This window comes from Trachurus trachurus (genome assembly GCF_905171665.1).
Source record: "Trachurus trachurus genome assembly, chromosome: 14".
NCBI classification, from domain to species: domain Eukaryota; kingdom Metazoa; phylum Chordata; class Actinopteri; order Carangiformes; family Carangidae; genus Trachurus; species Trachurus trachurus.
This window is the reverse complement of record NC_139903.1, coordinates 12,946,563-12,969,152: the sequence shown is the minus strand read 5'-3', so window position 1 is coordinate 12,969,152 and position 22,590 is coordinate 12,946,563. Positions and strand designations below refer to the sequence as shown.

At 41.3% G+C, this 22,590-nt stretch overlaps 1 protein-coding gene across 8 annotated transcripts in view; it reads right to left on the bottom strand.

Moving 5' to 3' along the window:
- The window catches only part of LOC310997167 (RNA-binding protein Musashi homolog 2), a 223,580-nt gene that overhangs the window by 141,422 nt on the left and 59,568 nt on the right, over positions 1-22,590 (bottom strand). For all 8 annotated transcript variants that reach the window (XM_083986820.1, XM_083986821.1, XM_083986819.1 and 5 more), the window contains exon 6: positions 13,059-13,151. In XM_083986820.1, coding sequence (XP_083842946.1) covers positions 13,059-13,151 — 93 coding nt within the window. The remainder of the gene's footprint in view (positions 1-13,058; positions 13,152-22,590) is intronic.

The following is a 22,590-nucleotide window of genomic DNA, read 5'->3' as shown; positions in this document are numbered from 1 at the left end:
GGTTCACCTGGCAGCCTAAAAATCCTCTTTAATTGAATAGTTTTATTATATATTATTATTACCACCATATAAGATGTTTTATCCCTCCTCTCCACCCTTTTAAAGATGGAACTCAGTAATACATTTAATCAGAGACATTTTAACTGACTTACATTGTTCTTTATCTGAGAACATTTTTACACTGTAATTTTACTTCTACTTTAGTAAAATGTCTAATCTCTTTGCTCCTTCTAGCAGCTCTCACCTGTTCAGTTGTTTACATTGAGTTCAGATTAGCCAGTCTCTCTCTCTCACACACACACACTCTCAGATAGGCAGCTGTATTAGAAAGTAGTGCATTTTTAAAATGTCATTATAATGTTTACACAAATTATAATACAAGATGATATATTGTCATCTGATAATTAAAATCTGTCAAATATAATATCAAGTATCAATATCACCTCAACCTTCAGTTCTGGGCTCTGCTGTATCGAGTAACACCTGTACACAGACACACTGTGTTAATCTACAGACAGACATTTGTCACAAGACTCTGCAAAACTGGTCACAAAGTGGGAGCATGTAAATAACACCGTAGCCTGTGTGGGTGCAGGTAATGTGGTCATCTCCAGTGTAGCGTGTTCGGGCATGTCTGCTCAAACATGGGCATTTTAGGTGAGTGCAAACACTCACTGGCATCACCACAACCTAGACTGGCACGCAGCTGGGGCTTGGTTGGCTGGATGGAGGCTGGGGCACATCAGGGCAAGCAGGGCACACTGCCACATCTGGACTATACATGGGGGCCAGCTATTCATCTTGAAAAAATAAAAACAAATTGCTGCACGCTTTAAATGAAAAAATAAAAACCTATGGCAGTGAAGATATTGGATAAAAGCACTACATACCTACAGGAACAAATAGTGACTGCAAAATTACAACATTGCATTCACATTGTGATCATGGCCGTAGCAGGTGGCTAATTTTTCTTCCTGGAATAAATAATGAAAATAGTCGAAATGTCTTTGTTTGGTGTGTGTGTTCAGAGCTTCCGCACTTCCATGCGCCTATTAAGATGTATCATGGTTTTCTGAATGTCACTTCTATTTACACACCGTTTCCACATTAAACAAGGTTTGAGCCAAGGTACACACGGCACCAACAGATGGTCAAAATGACAATGAGTCTGTTTTGTCTAGAAGCGGTATACACCCAAATCAAATGCATGCACACACAAATACTCCTAAAAAAAAAAAATCTCTGTGCCAACTTAAAGGACCCCGTCTAATGATTCTGCTCACAACAGAGTTTCATATATATATGTTTTTTTTCTTTTTCTTTTATGATTAAATTGATTATACTAATTATAGCATGTGGTCACAAAGCAAAAATATTGAGGGCAGGCTTAATAAAAAGAATACAAGAAAAACAGCTGTAAAGACAGAGCAAACAAGCAGCTTACATTTCTTATAGGCTCAGTTTTTCTCATTGAAAGAAACTTCCGTTTGCATTCGACACTGAGTTGGCAGCTGAAAAACTCACTGGCAGATGATTTAATACAATCAACCCATCACTTGAGCATGATACTGCCTGTCCGTTTTGTGTAAACCTCATATCACATTCAAATAAATTTCTAATCAAATCAAACTCAAAGCTGTTTCTGATGTAAAGAATTCCCTTTTTACTCTCCCAACAACACAGTACCACAACTAACACACACACAAACACACACACACTAAGGTTTTTACGGATGTTCTTCCAAGTTAAACAAATCGTCTCCAATTCTCTTTTGTGCTACTACGAGATGAAAAAACAAAAAAAGACAACCATGGACATCTTGCAGAAAATGTTAAGCGACACTAATTTGGTCACGCCAATTCAATGAATTCAATGAAATACAATTTATGCTGGGACAGTTGGTCCAACTGTCAGTGAGAGGGGGACATTAACATATCCCTGTCTGTAATACAACACAACACAACAGATGCCTTGACCTGAACCACTAGAGGGAGAAATAAGCTGATTTACCGCAAAAAACAGAGCCAGGGATGTGATACGTATGGAGAGGTCAGTTTTATTATCAGATCTGACATGTATATTCACTCGTATACTGACACACATCTTTTCGGCCTACGTCATTTTATTTTAGTGGGTAATTCATCTTTAAAATGGATGACTGCTCCTTGGTGGCTTTAACAATGTGTGTTCAGCTGGAGAGGCTGATGCTGGGCTGGCAGTGGGCTTATCAAAAACAAGTTGAGGCAACCCTCCAGGAGGCAAGATGGAGAGAAGGATAAAATCCATGCTTCTGCTCAACTAACCATCAAACCTAATTACATGTGGATAGGACTTATGGGCCACATGTTGGGTTCAAAGTTTCCTGATCAGGAAGTGGCTTGGGAGGGAGCTTTGGTGCACGTATATGTGTGTGTGTATGTGTGTGTGTGAGTGTGAGAGACAGATAGAGGGGAAAAAGAGAGAGAGCCTGGTCAATGTGTCCGTGACCGAAAGATTAGGCTGAGAGACAAGACTTGGTGCCAGATCTTGGCTCTGTGCCATTAGTTCAATCAAGCAGACTTATTTAGCTTTTAGACAATTCGACCAGAACCCTGAGATACCACTTCAGAAAATAAGCTAAAGATTATTCATGGCATGGCAGCTAAGATAGGGATCTGTTGTCACTCTCCAGCATCCTCTGCACGTCCACCAGCTCACTGCATTATTCCTTTCTAAAGGAGAGAGTGCACTGTTTAGAAAAGGCACACAGGCACAAACACAAGACACTATAGAAATCATAGTATCTCTAACGTAGAGGTCAGCAGAGCAGAGGAGAACACAATGACGACCAGAGCAAAAATGAGCTTCACAACTCAACCTTCAACTGCTGTTTAAAACTTATCGGCTGATATAGGGTGAAATAGAAATATCAAAGATCCTTTATAGAGAGGATTTCCTATTTTATTCAATATAGCTCTTATCAGGGACTTAAGGTTTAACATGGCTTAGTATTGCTTAAAAAACAGCATTATCATTATTATGATCACAATCACCATTATTCCACGGTTATTTCATTTCTTATAACCACATATGTATTTGTCACCAGTGTAGACACACAAAAGCGTTAAAAATGTTCTTATTGTGGAAGGAAGATGGACTGATTATTTCACCTCAAATGTAGATGACAAGTAACATAAATCTTGTCATTACATTGTCAAACTTTTTTTTCCCCCTGCACTAGGGCGGTCCATGAAAGCAACCCAGGAAGTTGCTGAGTCAGGAAGAAACCCAGCTTTTGTTAATATCAGAGTAACTGTGCTTCTTTTTTTCCCTCCAACCACCACAAAAGGCCTTCAGAAATAAACTGCCAGGGAGAGATAGCGCTTCTCCAATTTACTCATTCAAATCTGGCTGTTTATGATTTGAACAGTTAATGATCCAGAATGACCACATTTCGGCTTCATCTACTGCCTCCAGTACAGATTTTGAAAATGGTCCTGAGACTGATATATTATTTTAACAAATGTATTGCCTGATATAAATGACCACCTGCAAGTTTGAAAAAAAAAAAATAACGGCATGAAATTATTTCCTAAACAGATCATTATACAATTGGAAAATGCCTCCAACCACAATAGGACTTTGAGTTAGAAATCTTAATTGCATTGCGAGATGTTCGAGCCGCCGTCTGTCTCTGCTTGTTTCCAGCGCCTGAGAATCAAATGAGTACTTTTATTAGCTCTATTAACTAAACACACATTCAAATAGGTGGATAAGTGGACTCATTTTAAACTCTAACCAATAATGTGAGACACATAATCAGTGGTCAATTTACATCTGTAAATGTTCTTCCCAACAGAGTGCGTGTGTGTGTGTCCTCTCTATGCCTTCCCCTCAATGAGAGCTACAAGAGATGATGATGACGAGTGAAACATGTCAACAACTACTGTACAGTGTTCATGGTCACCAGAGGACGAATCTCAATAACACATGATCGCCAGAGGTTGAATCCTCTCATAACTTTTGTTGTCTATTGACTGATAATCCAAAACCACAATGTCATTGTTTTCAGTCTGGTTTAACAAAAGGCTTATAAAAATGTTACAACAAAAAATACCAATATTAACCAATGTGCCTTTGGTGTAACAGCCTGGATCTGAATCATGGTTCCTGTACTTAATACACCTCTAACACTGGCCAGTGACTGTTGCCATTAATAAATGTGACGTTTCATTCATTCAAAAATAACACTGCCTCTCAGCACAATCCAGCCAGAGATGACGTTACCAACAACAACATACTCACTGCACATAACTATACAGGCTCACAGAGCTGTGCTGTGGTAGACGGCTCATTGGTTCAGTAACAGTTCAAAAACAAATTCTGACAAAATCGTTAAACTTTTTATGAAAAAACCCCCCAAAAAACTAGACTAAAAGGTGATAAAAAATAAAGAATGAACGCACTCAACATATTTGAAAAAGAGCTGTATAAGACATAAGACGCTACAACAGCATGGAAATAAAACTGGAACCTCTGTCTTCACATATTTTCGCTGAAACTACTTTTTTTTGTTGCAATTACCCCATTTTGTTTGGCCTACTTCTGCTCCAACTAAATATTACTGGATGTAATGAGTCTGTCACTACCAATGTTGGATTTTGCAGCTGTATCAAAATGAAACCTAACAAGCAATTTCTAACAAGTGTAGTTAAGATAGTGGATGACTTTAGGCCTTAAATATCGGGATAATCTAACATTTTAAACAGACCTGAGGATACCTAGACACACACGCAGACGTGCAGGAGTAAGCAGTAAGTGTTCCGGATAAGTGAAACCTTTGAGACTTCATTAGCCCTTCACATCAAACTGCAGAACATTGTGTACATTTCCATGAAAGAACATTTACCCGGTGATTTCAAGAAGTCTATGCGAATGTGTGGGAGGCACTCATGGCATGAGCTGTAGCTGCCTGTGGACCTGGTCACACTGCAGTAGGTGGCTGAAGAAGCACAGGCAGTGGGTTACATCAAGTCATTTTTTCAACACCTATACTGTAGTCACTTGTGCTATATGCATAAAAAGAAAAGACACACTGTCAGTATTGTGGGATAACAGCCAATCATAACAAACACTCACAGCATACAGTAGTGTGCGTTCTGCTGTTTCTTTTAATGTGACTGCTTTTGGTGTCTCATTTCACAAAAGTCAGGTATATCAAGAGGATATTATTAAATCTGATTGCTGCTGCACGGGAGGCCACAGAAGAAACTTATTCTGACACTGACATACCTCTATGTTTTGCTTATACAGGCTGTAAATTGGCAGTTAGGAGAAAAACTCATGTGTCTATTTATTTATTTATTTTTGACAGCTTTTTCTAGATAAGTGTATGGATTTTTTTTTTTTTTTCCATTTTGAAAGATCCACTGCTAGAGATGGCAAAGACTGCCAAAATGCCCCATCTACCAGCACATTACACCATTTTTCTTGTCGGTTCACTATAAACCTCTAATATGTGACTAAAGCATCAGAGTTGCAGCTAAAACTCAAGCATTTCTATTGTCGCCACCTTGCTGTTTAGGCATTTGGGATAAATCCACACAGAGAGCCGTGCAAATACCTTGAGCAAATGTCTCAAGATCTTTCAAGGCTCTGCGTGCATTCGCTATGAGAGCTGTGCATCGTCATCATTCGAGTCGCACCGTGTCAACTGCCTGTTCTGCCAGGTGTTTGCTGAATCATGTTTCACTATCACTGGTTTCCTGGAGCTCGACATTCGTGGGATGAGGACCGCTGACAACCCACTGTTAAGGGAAATGTCTGATGAGCATGAAAGGGGTTATTTAGGTTGAAAAGCAGTTTTGCATCCACTTTAAAAGCCTATCAGATGAGAGCTGAAATTTGACACGGTCATCTTGTTTCTCATTTGGCTGTGGCATGCAAAGACACAAGGTCTGTCACTCAGAGGCCGTCACTGGATTCTGTGGCCCTCAACTCAAATATGCTCATCTCTGCTGGTCTTTAAACATGCACTCAAAATCAAAGCTGGAAACTCACTGCCTGAATCCATCTATCCAATTGAGACAAGATATAATAACAGACAAATGATTGTATTGCTCTTGTCCATATGCTGAGTCTAATGGCATTAACAAAAACTAATTGGAGTCAGGAGTTATCAAAAAGTCCAATCAGTAAAACCAGGATAGAGCTACTTTGACTTAACCACTTAAATGTTCTGAGTTTGCTTTTCAAAAGAAACATCTGCTGATGTGAAGCAGGCCTCTCAACAAAAAAAAGAGAGAGAGGGATCTCAGACTGCTTACGATCCCAAATTGTTGATGTGCATAAAGCTGGAAAGAGTTTATTTATTTTCATGTTCTCACAGAATTTCAGAACTTGCAACGTAATTGGAGCCAATTTCAAGTCAAAATCCCACAGACCCATTTAACACGTGGTTTTCCACCAGCACTAAACATGACAAACGTAATTTTCTCAAAGTATTCCCTTGGATCTCTCGTTGCATTAATGCTCTAGCAGGCTGCCGCCCCTTCAAACCCTTTTCTCCATGCCAATCCCCAGAACACATGCAGCATATATCAATACATATTCCCCGTGCATCTGGGAAATAAAATATTCTTTGACTCTTGGAAGTGCTCTCCCACATACGATTCCCTACAGATCTGGCTGCAGTTTGTGAGGCTGAGGTGGAGACACTGAGGTGGAGGCGCCCACCTCCACACCAGTCTGATGGTGAGACTGCTGCAAATTACTCATGACACTTCCTCTGATGACATTTTTCAACTGCCTCCCCGCTGAATGGCATCTTCGCTCCTCCCTCCCCGACCATCCACCAACACCCCACCTCAACACACACATTAATTCCCCCCTTTATTCATGTCACAATAGCGCGGCAGAGATTGCCGCCTCCTGCCTTCACCTGATTGACCCCTTTGAGCAGGTGCTGGATCTGATCCAATCACAGTCAATCTTCTTTAAACATTTCATTCTTTAAGCAGAACAGGGGCTCAAAATTCCATCATTCAATGACCTGATCAGTTGCCGATAACACAATCAAGCCAATCCCGGCTTATCCCTGGGGAGCCATTTCAGGAGGACAGCTGGGAGATGAGACTACAGACCTACAGAAAGGTGTCAATCTCCGCTGATCCACGGATCTCTTTGTGAGCCGACTATACTGAGTAGCACCCAGTTGTTGGAGGAGGCCGTTTCGTAGGTATTTTTTAAGGATCAGCAACAGTCAGGGATCAATTGGATTTTTTTGTTAAAGGTCTAATCCTTTAAGTAAAAATTCAGTAACCTGCAGTAAACACAAACATTCACTCTGGCACAAAGACACACACACACACAAAAAAAGAAAAATGATGTGAATACCATAGCTCAATTCTTCAGCGGCCATTTAAAAGGTACTCTATTGGATATGTTGCTGGGCCACTGGGCAAATAAAGGTCAAGGGGGATATGAAATAGTTTGTCTAACTGGCCCTTTCCCCCGTGTGTCCCTGCAGCACCACAGCCGTATCCACATTCATAGCCAATTCATTTATATTGCTCTGCCCTTCTCGCTGCTGGTCTCAGTCACTAACTACAAGTGACTGCAATGAGATTGAAGCCTCTGGCTAAATCTCCACTGTGAGGCACATGCTCCATCAGTGCTGCTCTGATCACTCCTTATAATCACTGGAACCAGACTATATCCTCAACTGATTGGCTAAGTCACAGCAGAGAGGAAACAATCACAGAATGTCAGCAGATGATGGACACCCAGACGTTGGAGTAGTAGTGGTCACTGTGAGCTACCATGTAAATGGCATGCAAATGTGCACCTGCACTAGCGGAAGGAGTGGAATGAAGGACTGCAGCCTTTTGATTAGGTTCTTTTCGCTCATATGAAGTTTATTTTTTTCCCCTCCGCTGTAATCATCCATGTTTTCCATTTCAGCCAATGAGCACATCACAAAGGCCTATTTGACTTTTGATTTTCTCAAACCTCCTATCACTTTTAATACAAGTCCAGAGTGCATTTGATGTCCAACTTCGCAGATCCCAGTTAGGGCTGTGTGTGTATGTGTTGTAAAAGCTTAATTGCGCTGTCACCCGAGGTGAAATTTCTATTCTGCAATCAAACAGATAACACAAGGACAATGATATGAATGTCACATCAGCGATAGTCGGTGATTTGTCCTCTCTGCAGTGATTCAGTTGCGCTTTTTAAAGAGATACTAAAAGCAGCTCTAAATAATACTAAAAGTTTCTAATGAGACAATGCAGCTTCATTACGTTAGAATAAAGAAAGATACTACATCACATCACAGATACCTGATGACAGAGTTTATTCTGCTCTCATTTTACAACAGTATATGCTACTTAATTTGCTAATCAGTCTCACCAGGGTTGCTTTATTTAATTGAAATACCTGTAAAGCTCCGGTGCCGTTAAAGGCCTAAGTACTCCAGCAAGTGTGCAAAATTAATTCACACAGTCTTTTAAGATGGTCACACACTGTTATTTTTATGCCATTTATAAAATCTAAGGGCATGCAAAATGTCAGCTGTGGTATTCGATTATCAAAGCCCCAGAACAAATTTCCTGCAATGACAAAGGAATCTTTTTCTGATGCTTTTTATAATTTCTTTTCTTCCCCTCATCTGCTTCCTCTCAGTCAAAGTATGAGAGAAGTATGCAGACGTTTCCCTGGCCAGAGGTGAAACGCTGCAGAAGCAGCACACAGCTCCTGGAGGCTCAGACAAGACGCTCTCACTCATCTTTTCAGTGTCCTCCAACAGGTGTCATCACTCACTCAGTCACATCCTACAACTGCTTTTTTTTTTTTTTGCACTGTAGGACCATTGTCACATCTTAGGATTCAGTAGTGACCTTTGTGAGTCTACCTTTATCCCTCCTGAGCCCCGTGGCAGTGAACTGGTTAAGCTCCACCTCCTCCTTCCATTCAGCTCCACCTACAGGATCTGGCTCTAGACCAGTGGAGCATGAGAACCAGGACAGCCTGGACATAAAGGGACGATTGTGGCGACCCAGCGACATGGAAGCAAGTAGCTGTGATGAAAACTAAAAGTCAGCGTCAAGCTTGCACATGCAGCACCACCCAGCCAGTGGACATGAGTGCAGAAATGGAGTCAGTGAGCAGGAGATGGTTCAGCTTAGCCAAATAAGGGCACTATGAGGTGCACTCAAAGCTGATTACAATAAACCAATGAGGAAGCATTAACCACCCCAGCTAATGATGCCTTTAATTGTGGGGGGAGAGCTCTCCTCATGCCTGGGCAGGGCTCTGCTGGTTCGTCACATCCAGCTTTAGAAAAGGTGTTATCACACATACTCCATCTTTAATCAAGTCCTGGCCTCAGTGGGACAGTTTGGGGTGGTAGGGTCTTTTGTTAACAGGTGTTTGATTTATTGGGAAATAAGAGGGTGTTCTAGTCTAACATATAAGAAAGAAAGTGGAAAAAAATGGTGAAAAGCTGAAAAGTGGACCACTGAAATTTCTGCAATGAACTATTTTGCAGGTTTGTAGATCCAATAAACACATCTGCTTCTTTGACCTTTACCCAAGCACGCAGTATATAAACATCACTGCAGCTATTAGTCAGTTCATTTATTAGTAAATTGTTTTGACTTATCTAATAATCATTGTTTTCATTTTTAAGAATAAATCATACCAAAAGTAGAAATCAATATTTGCATTTTCTAGCCTCTCAAATACACAGACTTGATGTGTCCTTCACAGATGATAGTAAATGTTTAGTAGTAAATGTTTGGACTGTTGGTCAAATAGTATGAGACATTTGACATCACTGTCACCTGTTTAAAATTATAACAAGCATTTTCCAACATTTTATAAACAAAATGATGAATTGATTGAATTATAATCAGCAGATTAATCAATCATGATTAGAAGCATAATAATATAAACATTTTCTCAGTGCAGTCACCTCTGCTCTGAAGGCTGATATTTGGGAGTGTTTCTGCTTGTTGTGCAAACCACAAAGGCAAAGGCAAGGAGGTAAATGCATTAACATGCTTATAAATGACTGCGCATATTGCAAACCTAACGTCATTATCAGATAAAAATAGCAACACCATGTAAAACGAGTGGGGGCTGCATATGAGGAAAAAAAAAAAAGGGATCTCTATAGTCCAACATTGTCTTTTCTTACAATTTATAAGTCTGCACAATAGCACATAATAGCACAAACAGTGCACTGATTAATTTGACTTTATTGCAAGACAGAAATAGCAGCAGCCTCCAGTGAAGAGTCCTTGAATATAAAGGGAGGCCAGGCAGTGCTGATAAGATTGTCTCATCTGGCTTGCAGGGCTTAGGTGCAGTGTGCTGCCTGAGAGAGAAAAAAAAAAAAATAAAAAAAAGGGAAGGCGGGATGTGGCTACTATTAGGCAGGTAATGGGATCCATCTGAGGTGCATTTGAATCAGTCAAACACAACCACACTTCAGTTCCATTCAAATGACTGTCACAATCACTTCAAATGCACACCTTAAGCGTGTACTGTAGGCGACAAAAAAAAAAAAAAAAAAAAAAAAAAAAAAGTGGCTCAGACTGTGGAGCAGCTCCTCTGAAGTTGTGCCAAGCTCGGGCATGTGCTCTGTCCTAATGGTGATGGCTGGGAGAGTGGCAGTGAGACTGATGTGCATGAGAGCTGTCAGCCTCTCCCCATAACAAATGCCACCTCTCTTCCCCTGACAGAATGGAGGCAGAGGGGGAGGGGCTGAGGCGGGAGAACGGGGAGGTGTGGAGGTTACAGACAGAACCTGTGACCCAATTGTGGCCACACCAGCTGTTTCCCCTCCACTGCCTCCCAACCATCGCCATCTCTGCAGACCACATCCTGCTAATTGGCCTATGCTGCCTCATACGCACACGAGCACACACACACGCATACATACACACATACACACAGAGAGAAGAACAGAAGAACATTTACAGGTGCCTTAAGCTGTAGTTGTGTGATGATTGATAAGTGCTTCAAAACACTACACACCACTTCCCTGAAATACACACCACTAGCTGCCCTGCCACTGTGCTGGCTAATGTCCCCCTTGACATGCACATAGGCAGACAGACGGAGAGAAATAAAGAAAGACAGACTGATGACTGACACACATACTGCCACCAAGATTCTATGGAGGGGAAACTGAATTAATTGGTTTTCCCTTCTGTGGATAAGTCCTCTGAGTGGTGTGTATGTGGCGATAATGGTAGGTTGCCCTGACAGGCAGGTTATTTAATAAATCCTGGAATGTGTAAGGCAGAAAGGAAGGACACACATGAAACAGAGAGAATGATACCTTCCTTTTTTTTCTTCTTTGCTCTGTATCTTGTCTGCTGTAGGCCACAGTATCTGCTCTTATTCCTACTCTGATTTCTGATTTTGCTGAAGACACTCAAACCTGCTCACTCACTCTCTCTCTGACACACACATACACACACATACACCCCTAATCATGCACCCACATAAATACACTTAATCGCTGACACACTCACGCATGGCGAGAGCAGTACGGCAGACACATCCAAGCATGCACAAGTAGGCTATAAAAGCACACACAGAAACATGCACAAGATCTTGCTCAATCAGTCTGATTTGTTTGTTTCCTCCTAAGCATTTGAGGATTCCTCAAGGAGGAAAAAAACTTTGTATAATCAAGTCAATTATGTCATTCAATCAAGTCGAAAATCATTTCGAGCCCTTTCTCAGATCAACTGATTGCAAAGTCGTGCTAAATATTTGCTTGCTGCGTTCTATTGTGCAAATAAGGCGTCTTCATTTGGTGTGGCAGGCCAGGCCATGGTGGGGTCTTCAAAGCCACTTCCACAGAGAAAGAGCAAAACAAAGTCCTTCACCTTGTAGGCTTGTCAAGAAAATATCACTGGATATTATAAGGGAGAGCTGGTTGCATATCGTCTCTGACCAAAAAAAAAAACCAAAACAGTTTCTATTAATTTATAACAGCTCTTTTGTCTCCTTCAGGACATGGAACATTATGTGCCGATGAAAAATCCATCCTCAGTGAAATTGTTTAAACTCAAGGTCAAGTGCTGATGTTACAGGAACTGTATCAGCTGAAGGTGACCTTGACTGATGTGGAATATGACATGAGGGAAATGGATCTCGGCTCAGTATGGGGAAATTATCTGTGAAATGCTGCCACTGTATCAAAGCCTGTTTGTGGTGAGCACATGCCTGAGACTCAGTGTGTGTGTGTGTGTGTGTGTGTGTGTGTGTGTTTGTGTGTGTGTGTGTGTGTGTGTGTGTGTCTGTGTGTGTGTGAATGTGTGTGGTATGCATGTCATTGTACAGCGGGGGTGTGCATGTATGCCTCACTCATCTGGGTGTGCTGGTCATGACAACAGCAGGCAGAAACTGCTGCAGCAGACAGGAACAAACAGCTGAATATGAATGAGATGGGCGTGTTTTTCTTTCAGAACGCATTAGAATAATGTTGTCACAACATCAGAACCCCAACTTTGATTTCGACACCAACTTAGGTTTGATTTTAATGTCACACCACCACCGATAAGAGAAATCATTACTTGGTTTTCAGTCCTTTTTTTTTTCTTTCTTTTTTTTTTTGCAGATTTGTTCATGGCAGCCGGTTGTCATTGCTTGTTTGCTCTGTAAGCAAAATGCATGTTGTTGACTATGCATGGTGGGCTGTGTGAAGCCATTGCTTGTCGCAATTGAAATTTATTTGTCTTGCTGTCAGGAGAGGAGCCAAGCTGGAGCTGCTGGCTTCTTTTAAGGCTGGGGTTTTGTGAGGGCTACAGCTGGAGTGCTGGCCATGTGGGCTAGACCGCAGTGAAACTGCTGGAGTGACAGGGGGTGCTGTACAGACTGTACACTCAGACTTTTAATTAATCAAATTATCATCTTCTGTGTTCACCTTAATGATTATATGAATTTCATTTATTGAAATTATCTAAGAGCACAGCACCCTATGGGATCAAAGAGCACAGAAATTCTGGTTGTTGCGACAACACTATGCAGGGGAGTAACAACAATAATAGAGACAGACTTACCTTCCCAAACTGTTCAAAATACTGCTTCACATCTTCCACTACTGTATTGGCTGACAAGCCACCCACAAATATTTTCTTTGTTCTTGTGACCATCTGGGAAGAAAAGGGCGAGAGGAGAGGATTAGTGACTAGGCTTCAAATGCATTGCACAACACCTTTAATGAGGCTTCAAACACAGAGTGAGCAGCACCTGTGTGCACCTGTGGCGAGGAAGAGGAGAAAGGAGTGAATATGAATTGTCACTAAACCGTAATAAAGAGATTCGCTCCGTAAAGTTTCAAAAACACATCAGTCTTACAGTATTAGAGTAAAAAGCAAGGTCACAAATGCTGGGGGAAAAAAAATACTTGTGTGCGTTTATTCTGAGATTTTAAATCAAAGCGGGCTGTCGCTGCATTAAAGACTGCCATTTCATCTGTGAAAGTTTTTCGGTTATCTTTAAGAAACTTCAACAAAAAAAAAAAACAACAAAAATAATTTATGGACTTTGAAAGGACAATTAATGAGAGCTGTAAGATGGAATCAGAGTGCATTAAAGCCTCATTTAGTTTCAAACAGCAATAATATTAAGGATTATTACCCACAGCATCAAAAAGGGCACGAACATCTGCTGCTGAGAGTACATGCTAAATTTAGAAGGACAATTTCTCAGGGAACTACAGTAACAATCCAACACCACTGAGTGTCAGATCTGTGCGGGACTATTTCTTTTCCACGTACAAGGCTGCAGCGATTACAAACTAACCAGTGAACCTATTGAATGGTTTATTCGCACAGACACTTAACACACTACACGCAACATGTAAATCCAACTTTATATAACCATGACATTTAATCTGACTCATTTATAGATACAAACAGGCAGGGAAAACATGTGAAGGAACACAGAGCAATACTGAGGCTCCATGTCTCACTGACATCTGTGTGTTACTGTGTGACCTCGTCTGACTCCACATTGAGAAGCTGCTCCAACACTGTGGAGAGACGGACGCTGACCTCAGCCTGTTTCAGCTGACCTGTCCTTATCTACATACAAAGACGACGGGACTGCAAATGACTTAGCGTGTTTGATATAGACTGAATGTTTCTGTCTTGTTTAGTTATTGTTAAGAAATAAGGGTCAAGATATAGGAGACTGAATGACAAAAGCTCCTAACTAGTACAATGACAGTATCAACAAATGGTCCAACAGATGATGTGGTTGACTTGTTTCCCTTGCACTTCGTGGCAGATAGAGAAGAGTAAGGCAGGTTACAGAAAAACAATTTCCCTGTATGTAATCTTTAGTACCGAAGCCACACCAGAGCTTGACAATTCACTGATATGATGTGGAATATAATGATTTTAGATGCACTGCTCTGCAAACAACAACAAAAAAGAAAGAGGGGCAAAAGAAAGAGGAGGCTGAGAAAGTCACAGCTCTGATCTCCCTTGGCTCGCCAGAATTTAACAAAAAGAAATGATGGGAGCAGGAGGAACACACTCTGGAGATGCAGAGCAAACAATCAAGAAGGTTCAAAGAGTCTACCTTGATCAAAATGCTGACCGTAACACTTTCGATCTATGAAAGAAGCTTAACACTAAGGAAAAAACAGCAACATTCAGCTAGAGCTGAAGTAACCATCTGTCAAGTGCTTTCCAGGTGCACGCAGTCTCACAGGCACATAGCCCGCACATATGTACACAGCCTCCCACACATGGGCCCTCTCTTATTACAGTTCTTTTTTTTTGGCTATACTGTGATTTTCATGTTTCGTCTTACAACCAAATTCAATTAAGCCAATATTTGTTAAAATATGAAAAGAGAGTAGAGATACATTTATCCAAATGTGCTTCTATGAATAAAACAAAAACTGTAATACATTTCAGGGGTCCACATTCATCCTCCTTTATAGCTCCAATTTAAAACTGAAAAAGAGGATGGAGCTGTGTGCACAGCATGGACTCCAGGGCTGGAGCTGCTGGTAGCTACAGGAGGAAAATGTAAGAGTTTAGCCCAGAGACCACGCACTCAACCAGTCCAAATATAATCATGGATGTTTTATTACACTCACAAGAGCAACGCATTTTATGCAGCGCATCATCAGGTTCATGATGGAATATACAAACACAGTTTGCGTGGTAATTACCAATGGCATACAGGTAAGCATAATGGGTTTGACCATCTCAGACAACCAATATAGGTACAAGAGTCATTACAGATAATGTGCAGCCATACCACAGAGCCATACACACTAGAGATAATTGAAAGGTGTTTAATATACATTTCAGTTTTGAGCCTTACAAATATAATTTGACACGCTATGTGGCTCTTAGGGCTCATCCAAATACTTAAAGCGAACCTATTATGCCTCACCTCCAGCTCTATATTTGTATTCTTTTCCACTACAGTAGCTTTGCATGATTCACAGTTTAAAAAAAAAAAAAGAAAAGGAAAGAAAAACTACCGTACTCATTTATCTCTAACTGCTAGTTATGCAACCCCACGTGCCTCTGACTGAAACGGGCAATATTAGCCTTGGGCCTCCTTAAGAGGCGGCCTTTCTGATTGGTCCGATGTCTGTCACCACCTCCTCCTCTCATCAGTATGGAGGTTCTGATTTGTAATTATCCTACAGGGCATTACAGCTGTAAATCAATGACCAGATACCCATCATAATGCTACAGTAACACGCTAGCATGTACTTGTAGCACTGGTAAATTTGCTATATCATGCTAATAACCAGTGTTGGGCATGTTACTTTAAAAAAGCAAATAGTTATAGTTACTAGTTACTTTCCCCAAAAAGTAACAGAGTTAGTAAGCAAATTACTATATTATAAATGTAACTAATTACCAGGAAAAGTAACTATTGGGTTACTTTTTTTTTTATATAAAAGGCTCAAATATGTCAAATTACTTGGACTTGCCCCCCCTAACCCTCTAACTATAGCCCTAACCTCCTGTTTATCTAGAACTAACCAGCTCCTCCGCACAAGTAGTCTCCACGACACGCTGTACAGCTAGTTAGCAGGTTAGTTCCAGATTTCCGACTATTTGATAGACTGAAATATAACTTGCACTTAAACAGGTGTATTATTTTGTGACGGGACTTCTTGAGTCACGTAACGGCGCATTTTATTGTTTGTAACAGTAACGGCGTTATAACGGGAGCAACAGAAACTTTTTTGTTTAGTCGTTACTCATTACTAAAAAAAAAAGTAGCGACGTTAGTAACACCGTTTTTTTATAACGCCATTACTCCCCTCACTGCTAATAATGCTAAGCATGTTAGGATGGTAATATACACAATAAAATCCTGACCAAGTAATATTATGTTACACGCTAATTGTTGTCCAAATGCAAACTCCAGGAGCTGACATGCAGCGTTACCATGGTAAATAATGATTGCCTCAAAGCACCTCAGACTGAGCCAAGTCTGACAACAAACTGACTGTGAGGTGAGTGTATGGAGAACAAACTCTGGTTTTTCCTCAGGCGTCACCCTGTTTGTTTCTGCCCAGTTGTTGGAGGAGTCGGGGGGTGGAGGGGGGTATAAGAATAGCAAAGTTGTGTCATCCATCCAGCAGTTTAATTTCCTGCTGTGTAATGAGCATCACAGGTTGACAGGGAAGCCTATGGCAAAAGTGTTTTTAATTTTACTGTGCATTGTTTGACTACTTGTGAACATGCAAAATATCAACTGGCGGGTTTCAGGTTATACACTGGCCAAGGCCCAGCAGCTGAACCATCCTCCAATAACCCCCCCCCCCACCCCCTCCTCCTCCTCCTCCTCCCAACATCATGCCTCAGGCCTCAGAGGTTATCAGGCTTGGATGCTGCCGCCGGCAACCCCAAGCCAGACAGCTGCTGATAAACTGGCTGTGCAAGTATTTATCAACATCACTCACTTTTATCATTGCCAATCTAGGTAAAAAAAAAAAAAAAAAACCAAGTCAATGTTCATCTCTGCTTGCCTCTCTACATCAGCTGTTTGCCCCACTTCCCTTCTGGGCCACCCATTCCCCGGTCATTGTACGGCCTTGTTCCATCAGGCTGCAACCAGTCAAGTTTTCACCAAAGTCTTTATTCTTTGACATGTCAACCCCAAAGCTGATGGGATTGCTTGAGTCCTGCTACAACACAATTACTTTCTCTATTTCTCCCTCCATGGTGACAACCAACATTATAAGCCTTATAGCTTTATATTGTGTCCCTTATGGCTGTACCATTTGGTGGTGCCATTGTTTAAGATACTAGAAAGCCTATAAATGATTGTAACATCTTTTCAAGTGTTTTTATGCATTTTAAATAACACATTATTTATCAGTTATTTAAAGACCACTTAAAGAAGTGCCATTATTTTTTACATGTAAATCACCAGCAAGTGCAATAACAGCAAAATAACTGGATGAAATGACTACGAAATTGCATTTGATTTGACATGGCTCATTTTACATTATAATAAATGCATTTTTAAAGCAAATCACAAACTACACAATAACAACCACTGGGGAACAGAAAATTCACTACACTGCAACATTAGTTCTGATCATCTGCATGTGGCTGTATTATTTTAAAAGTGTTTTTCAACATGTCAGTTCAAGCTGACAGATTTAAAAATGGACCACTCTTCAACCCAGTTTTTCCTTTAACCCAATTTTTCAAACATTCAGTTATTTTTGCACATCCCAAAGAGACAGTAAGGAGAGTTATGAGTGTGCATGAGCGGGTGCATGTGTGCTTGCACATGAATGTGTTTCTAATTTCTTGAGTGCATGAGGCCGTGAGTGTGAGACGCTGCAACAATTACTGCCCTAGTGCATTACCATGGTAATAAAAGGCATGCCATAGACACATAAAGACAGGGAGGGGAAAAAATGTAGAAAGCTTCTGGTGCACTCTTCTTTACACCTGTTAGCAGTTTTTAACAGCGACAGACAGAACAAAATGACAAACGCTATTCCTCTAAGAATAGCATGACCTTTAATACGAGGGCATCAGGAAAAATCTCCTGACTCACAATGGCTGTCACTTTGGCTCTAAACCATTTTAATTTTTCCAAAAGTTAGGAAGACACAAGTTTAATTTCGTGACTTGTACATTCTGTGACTCATAAAAGCCGTAACAACATCTGCACCATCTTGATTGTAATAAAAACACAACTCAAACTGACAGCAACCATCTTTTTCATAACTTCAACTCTGCATTAAAATTGTAATTGTCAATGCATCACGTTCTTTTTTGCCAGCTAATTGAACATTCAGGCCAAAAATAGCTATTCCCCCGGCTCCGAAATCACTGCCAAACACTGTTAGTGGTCTCCGTTGTAGAGTTGGTGCTGGTAATTTAATGCTGTTGTCAGTCCACATAAAAACACCCGATTCAGGTCACATGAACACTATCCAGAGAGTGCTTAAAACTGGCTGCTTTGTCCATACACCTCAACAACAGTGTCCTCTTCCTACCCCGCAGCACACACACCAAAACACTCCTGGTTGTTGAGTAGCCAGGAAGTGGTTGTAGAGGCTAGCACATAAACATCATACAAATCACATCACATAAACATTTAGAACGCATAAATAAATCATCTCCATTTGTTGGACAAGAGTAAGTTTGGTCTATTCTTACACTGGCTGTGCTTTGTGGCGTGGGGAGAGCTTGTCTTTCTGTGTGCATGAGCGGGACACCACAGTGCACGTCGCAGCCTCATTAAGATGTTTAACTGGACGTATGTAAAGTTTAAGGTCTAAAGTTTGTGCTGAACGTTCAGATTTCTCTTTCTTGCGGTAATCTGCCTAATCATTTTAGTACAGTGAGGAGGGGGAGGTGGTGGGGAGGGAGGGGGGCTCCAAGACACAGGCCAGTCAGCCAGGCTAGTGAAAAGTGCTGATAAAAGCCAAATTACTTGAACTTGTCAATAACATGAATCACGCAGGTTCAAGTGATGCTTATCTTTTGTCAGCCATAAACATGAATCTTAAACGTTTTAGAGGTGACTTTTTGGGCAAACTTAGACAATTACACAGTTGCATGGGAACAATATCTATGCAAAACACAAAGCTGCAGTTTGGCTCCTTTGACACATCCCTATGACACACAAAGCAACAGAACAAACTTATTTTTGGGCTACATGAGGCTAATAATTACATATAACCCCTGCATTAATTGTGTTACTTGAGACCAAACATTTTAACTGTGATTTGCATGCGTGTGTGTATTTTTCCTTACTAACTAGAGCAATGCACCTCATTGCAAGCCCCTCACAATACCGTGCTTCAGCTTTAAGTATGTGCTACAAACGTTGGGGCTGCTGTGAGCGGCGAGGAAGCTGAAGAAGCTGAGCCTGTAGCGGTACTGCAGCGCACAATATTATTGTTATTTGTGGAAATTTTAGGACTTTTACCTGTTGTAGCAAACTCTTTGAAATTAAATTCAAAGAGCCTCTGCGTTTCACCTACAAAAAAGCTATTAGTGTTTTAACCATGCATACAGAACTGAGACCGCAAAGACAAGCCGTGAATGTCATTAACTCCCCAAGTAGGAGCATTTATTTCCTCACATGAATACGGTGTGAAACAATATGAAGCAAGTAGGAGAGAACCAGGCGGAGTGGAAGAAGAAATGTGTCACGTATTTATGCAAATGTTGAGATTTTACACAGACACTCTCTGGTGCTGATGCTCTAACTATGTTTTCTTTTAAATTCCATTCAGAGTAAGCGTGGCTGTGATAGATAATGACAAAGACATCTAGTAGTTTTACTAGGAAAACTGTAAGCCCACACTATTTATAGTGGGAGGGGGTGAAGATGGAAATGTGTACTCTCAAATTACAGATCAATGTCTTCACTTTTCCCCATCCTTCTAATATGACATTTTTATATCATTCAAGGAGGGATTCTCACCCTGCAAAGTTGGCTTAGATTTAACGAAACAAATCTGGCTGAACTGGCCATTATTCAGTCCACAAATACCCAAACATCCCAGCTGAAAACATAAACTTGAGAATTGCAGCAGTTTCTCTAATTGACCAGGATATTTACTATCACTACAGACTGTCTACTGCAAATGAGAACAGCTGCTCTCAAAAAAAATTGTGCTGCTGAACTTGAATTATTGGTTGAAAAGAAGGCAATTTTTGAGCTGAAAGCATTTGTGATTTCACAAAAAGGTGGTTTTATGTGAGGAAATATCACCAAACCAAAAAGTATCCGTTCTGAAAAATGGGAGATTTCTGGTTAAACTTTTAAACTCCTAAAAACTTTAATAAGTAGCTATTTCCGGCTGCAGTCATACCACACTGGACTGGTGTTGATGTGAGCCATTAAAAGTCAGGGGAAACACATTCAATTAGGAAGCCACAGGGAGAAACAGAGGTAAAGTCATTTGAAAAATAATAGCAGCCAGTTGCATTGCTGTTCTGTCTCTGCTGTGGAAGTGAAAGGAGAGCTCCTGTAAAGTAACTTCATAATGCATCTTTTAATTTGGATCTGGCTCTCTGGCCATCTCTCTCGCTCACTCAACTAGTCCCCTTATGTCCGCCACAGAGGATCTGCTTTTCAGACATTCAATTTAAGATGCAATCTCCTCTGTGATGGTCAGTGAATTAATTATTTTCCCCCCTTCCATATTTTGAATCTTTCTTATTAATACTTAATGCTGAGAATTCAACAAACACTAGTTAGGCCTTAAATGGAAAGTCTCACCTGAGAGCTTAGCTCCAGTGAATCCTGGCCTGAACACTGCTGATGAGATGGACTAGATGGATGGACCCAAATCTCAGAAAATGACCGCTTTCAGCAGAATAACATATACGTACATTGTGGAAACTACACCACACATGGTAAACTTTAATACTTGTTGAAACTCCTGTCAAAGCTTTCCAGCTTGTTGATGCCATCATGTTCAGGATTAACTGGCTGCTCCTTATTGCAAATGAGTTTATAGGGGCTCCTTCAGGCACCACCCATCATCCCCCCACTTACACACACACACACACTACATTCACGCCATTCTCTGAGCCAGTTCTCCGGCAGGTCGCTGAGATCACACATCCAGCTATGATTACAAGGTGTAAGCCTTTATCATGGCCCTCACCTCTCACACATACAGGCTCACAAACAGCTGTAAACACAGAGCCCCAGACAGGGAGGAAGCAGACAGGGGATTTCGATGTCATTTCTCATACCTAAAAATAATGGGACAGGTAGAAAAAAGCCATCACACTTTGTTGTATAAGCCACAATTGTTATCGTTCTAGCAAGGGGATATAATTACTGGCATTCAGATCCTGTCTGTGGCTTCGTTCATAAGCAACCAGAAAGCACCAGAGAGCATCTGTCAATGCAATGTAGTATGATCAAAGGCCTAGACGTCGAGCAGGCGCTGTGTGTGCGCACACTCACGTTTGTGCACAAAGAAACACACAACAATACACACACAACAATACACACACACACACACACACACACACACACACAGGGAAAGCACGGCCAGTCCAGGTAAACACTGCCTTTGCTCATTTGCATCACTAGAGCTGACTCACAAAGAGAAAACACAGCCAATAAACAACAAACAACAGTACAATCACTTTTACTTTGGGGGGCGTGCTGCACAGGATGGAAAACAGAAGCGGAGCACAGGCTAGTAAAGCAGGATTAGATCATCAGTGAGAGAAAGACAGAGAGCTGAGCGATTAACAGCAGTGGTGTCTTTGTCCAGCTACAAGTTGAGGATGAGGGGGCCCTGCCTGGTCCGGTTCCACTCCCCTACACGCCCTTTCAAAAAGTGGTCCAATCTCAGCTCTAGTGTGCATAAATAGATCTGTAATTGCTTATTACAATACAATTAGGGCAAAGGAGATGAGAGAGGGAAAGATGCTTAGTGCAAATGTGTAGTGACAGGCCCAAGCACCCAGACCCAGGATTACAGTAGCCATTTGCACACAGACAGAAAATGAGAGCGATAAGAGAGAGACAAAGAAGGAGAAAGAGAGAGAGAGAGAGAGAGAGAGAGAGAGAGACAGGAAGAAGGAGCTGGGGGTGGGGAAGGCCTGTCAAGCACAGGGCAGAAGCTAATGACAACCCTGGCTTCAACTTGCACAGACGTCTTTGAAGCCCGGCTCTGATCAGAGCTGTGATTGCCACCGCTGCAGGGCCACCACTCCTATATTAACCTACACTAACAGCTATTCGGTGAAAGTCACGGGCCTTTTCAAAACCCTGACCGCTGCTACAACTGGCCATCTGTGGAGCGGCCCTGCGAGACATTCAACATGTGAGTAAGGGACGTACATGTAAGGGACACTGTTTGCATATGGCCTTGCCATAGCAGTGACAGTCAGGCTGAACATGGGGCCAGTTAGAACTGATTAGCTCCACTTCCCTCCTCAACCCACTACAGTTATGAAGATTGATAGAAGCAGCTTAGAGCTGATTATAGGGCCCTGGAGATGCATGGGCCCATACCCAAACAGCACATTCACACTGCATTCACAATGAGCACAGCATGCGATCACTAGGCACAGGCCAGGCATTAAGCAAACGTTACAG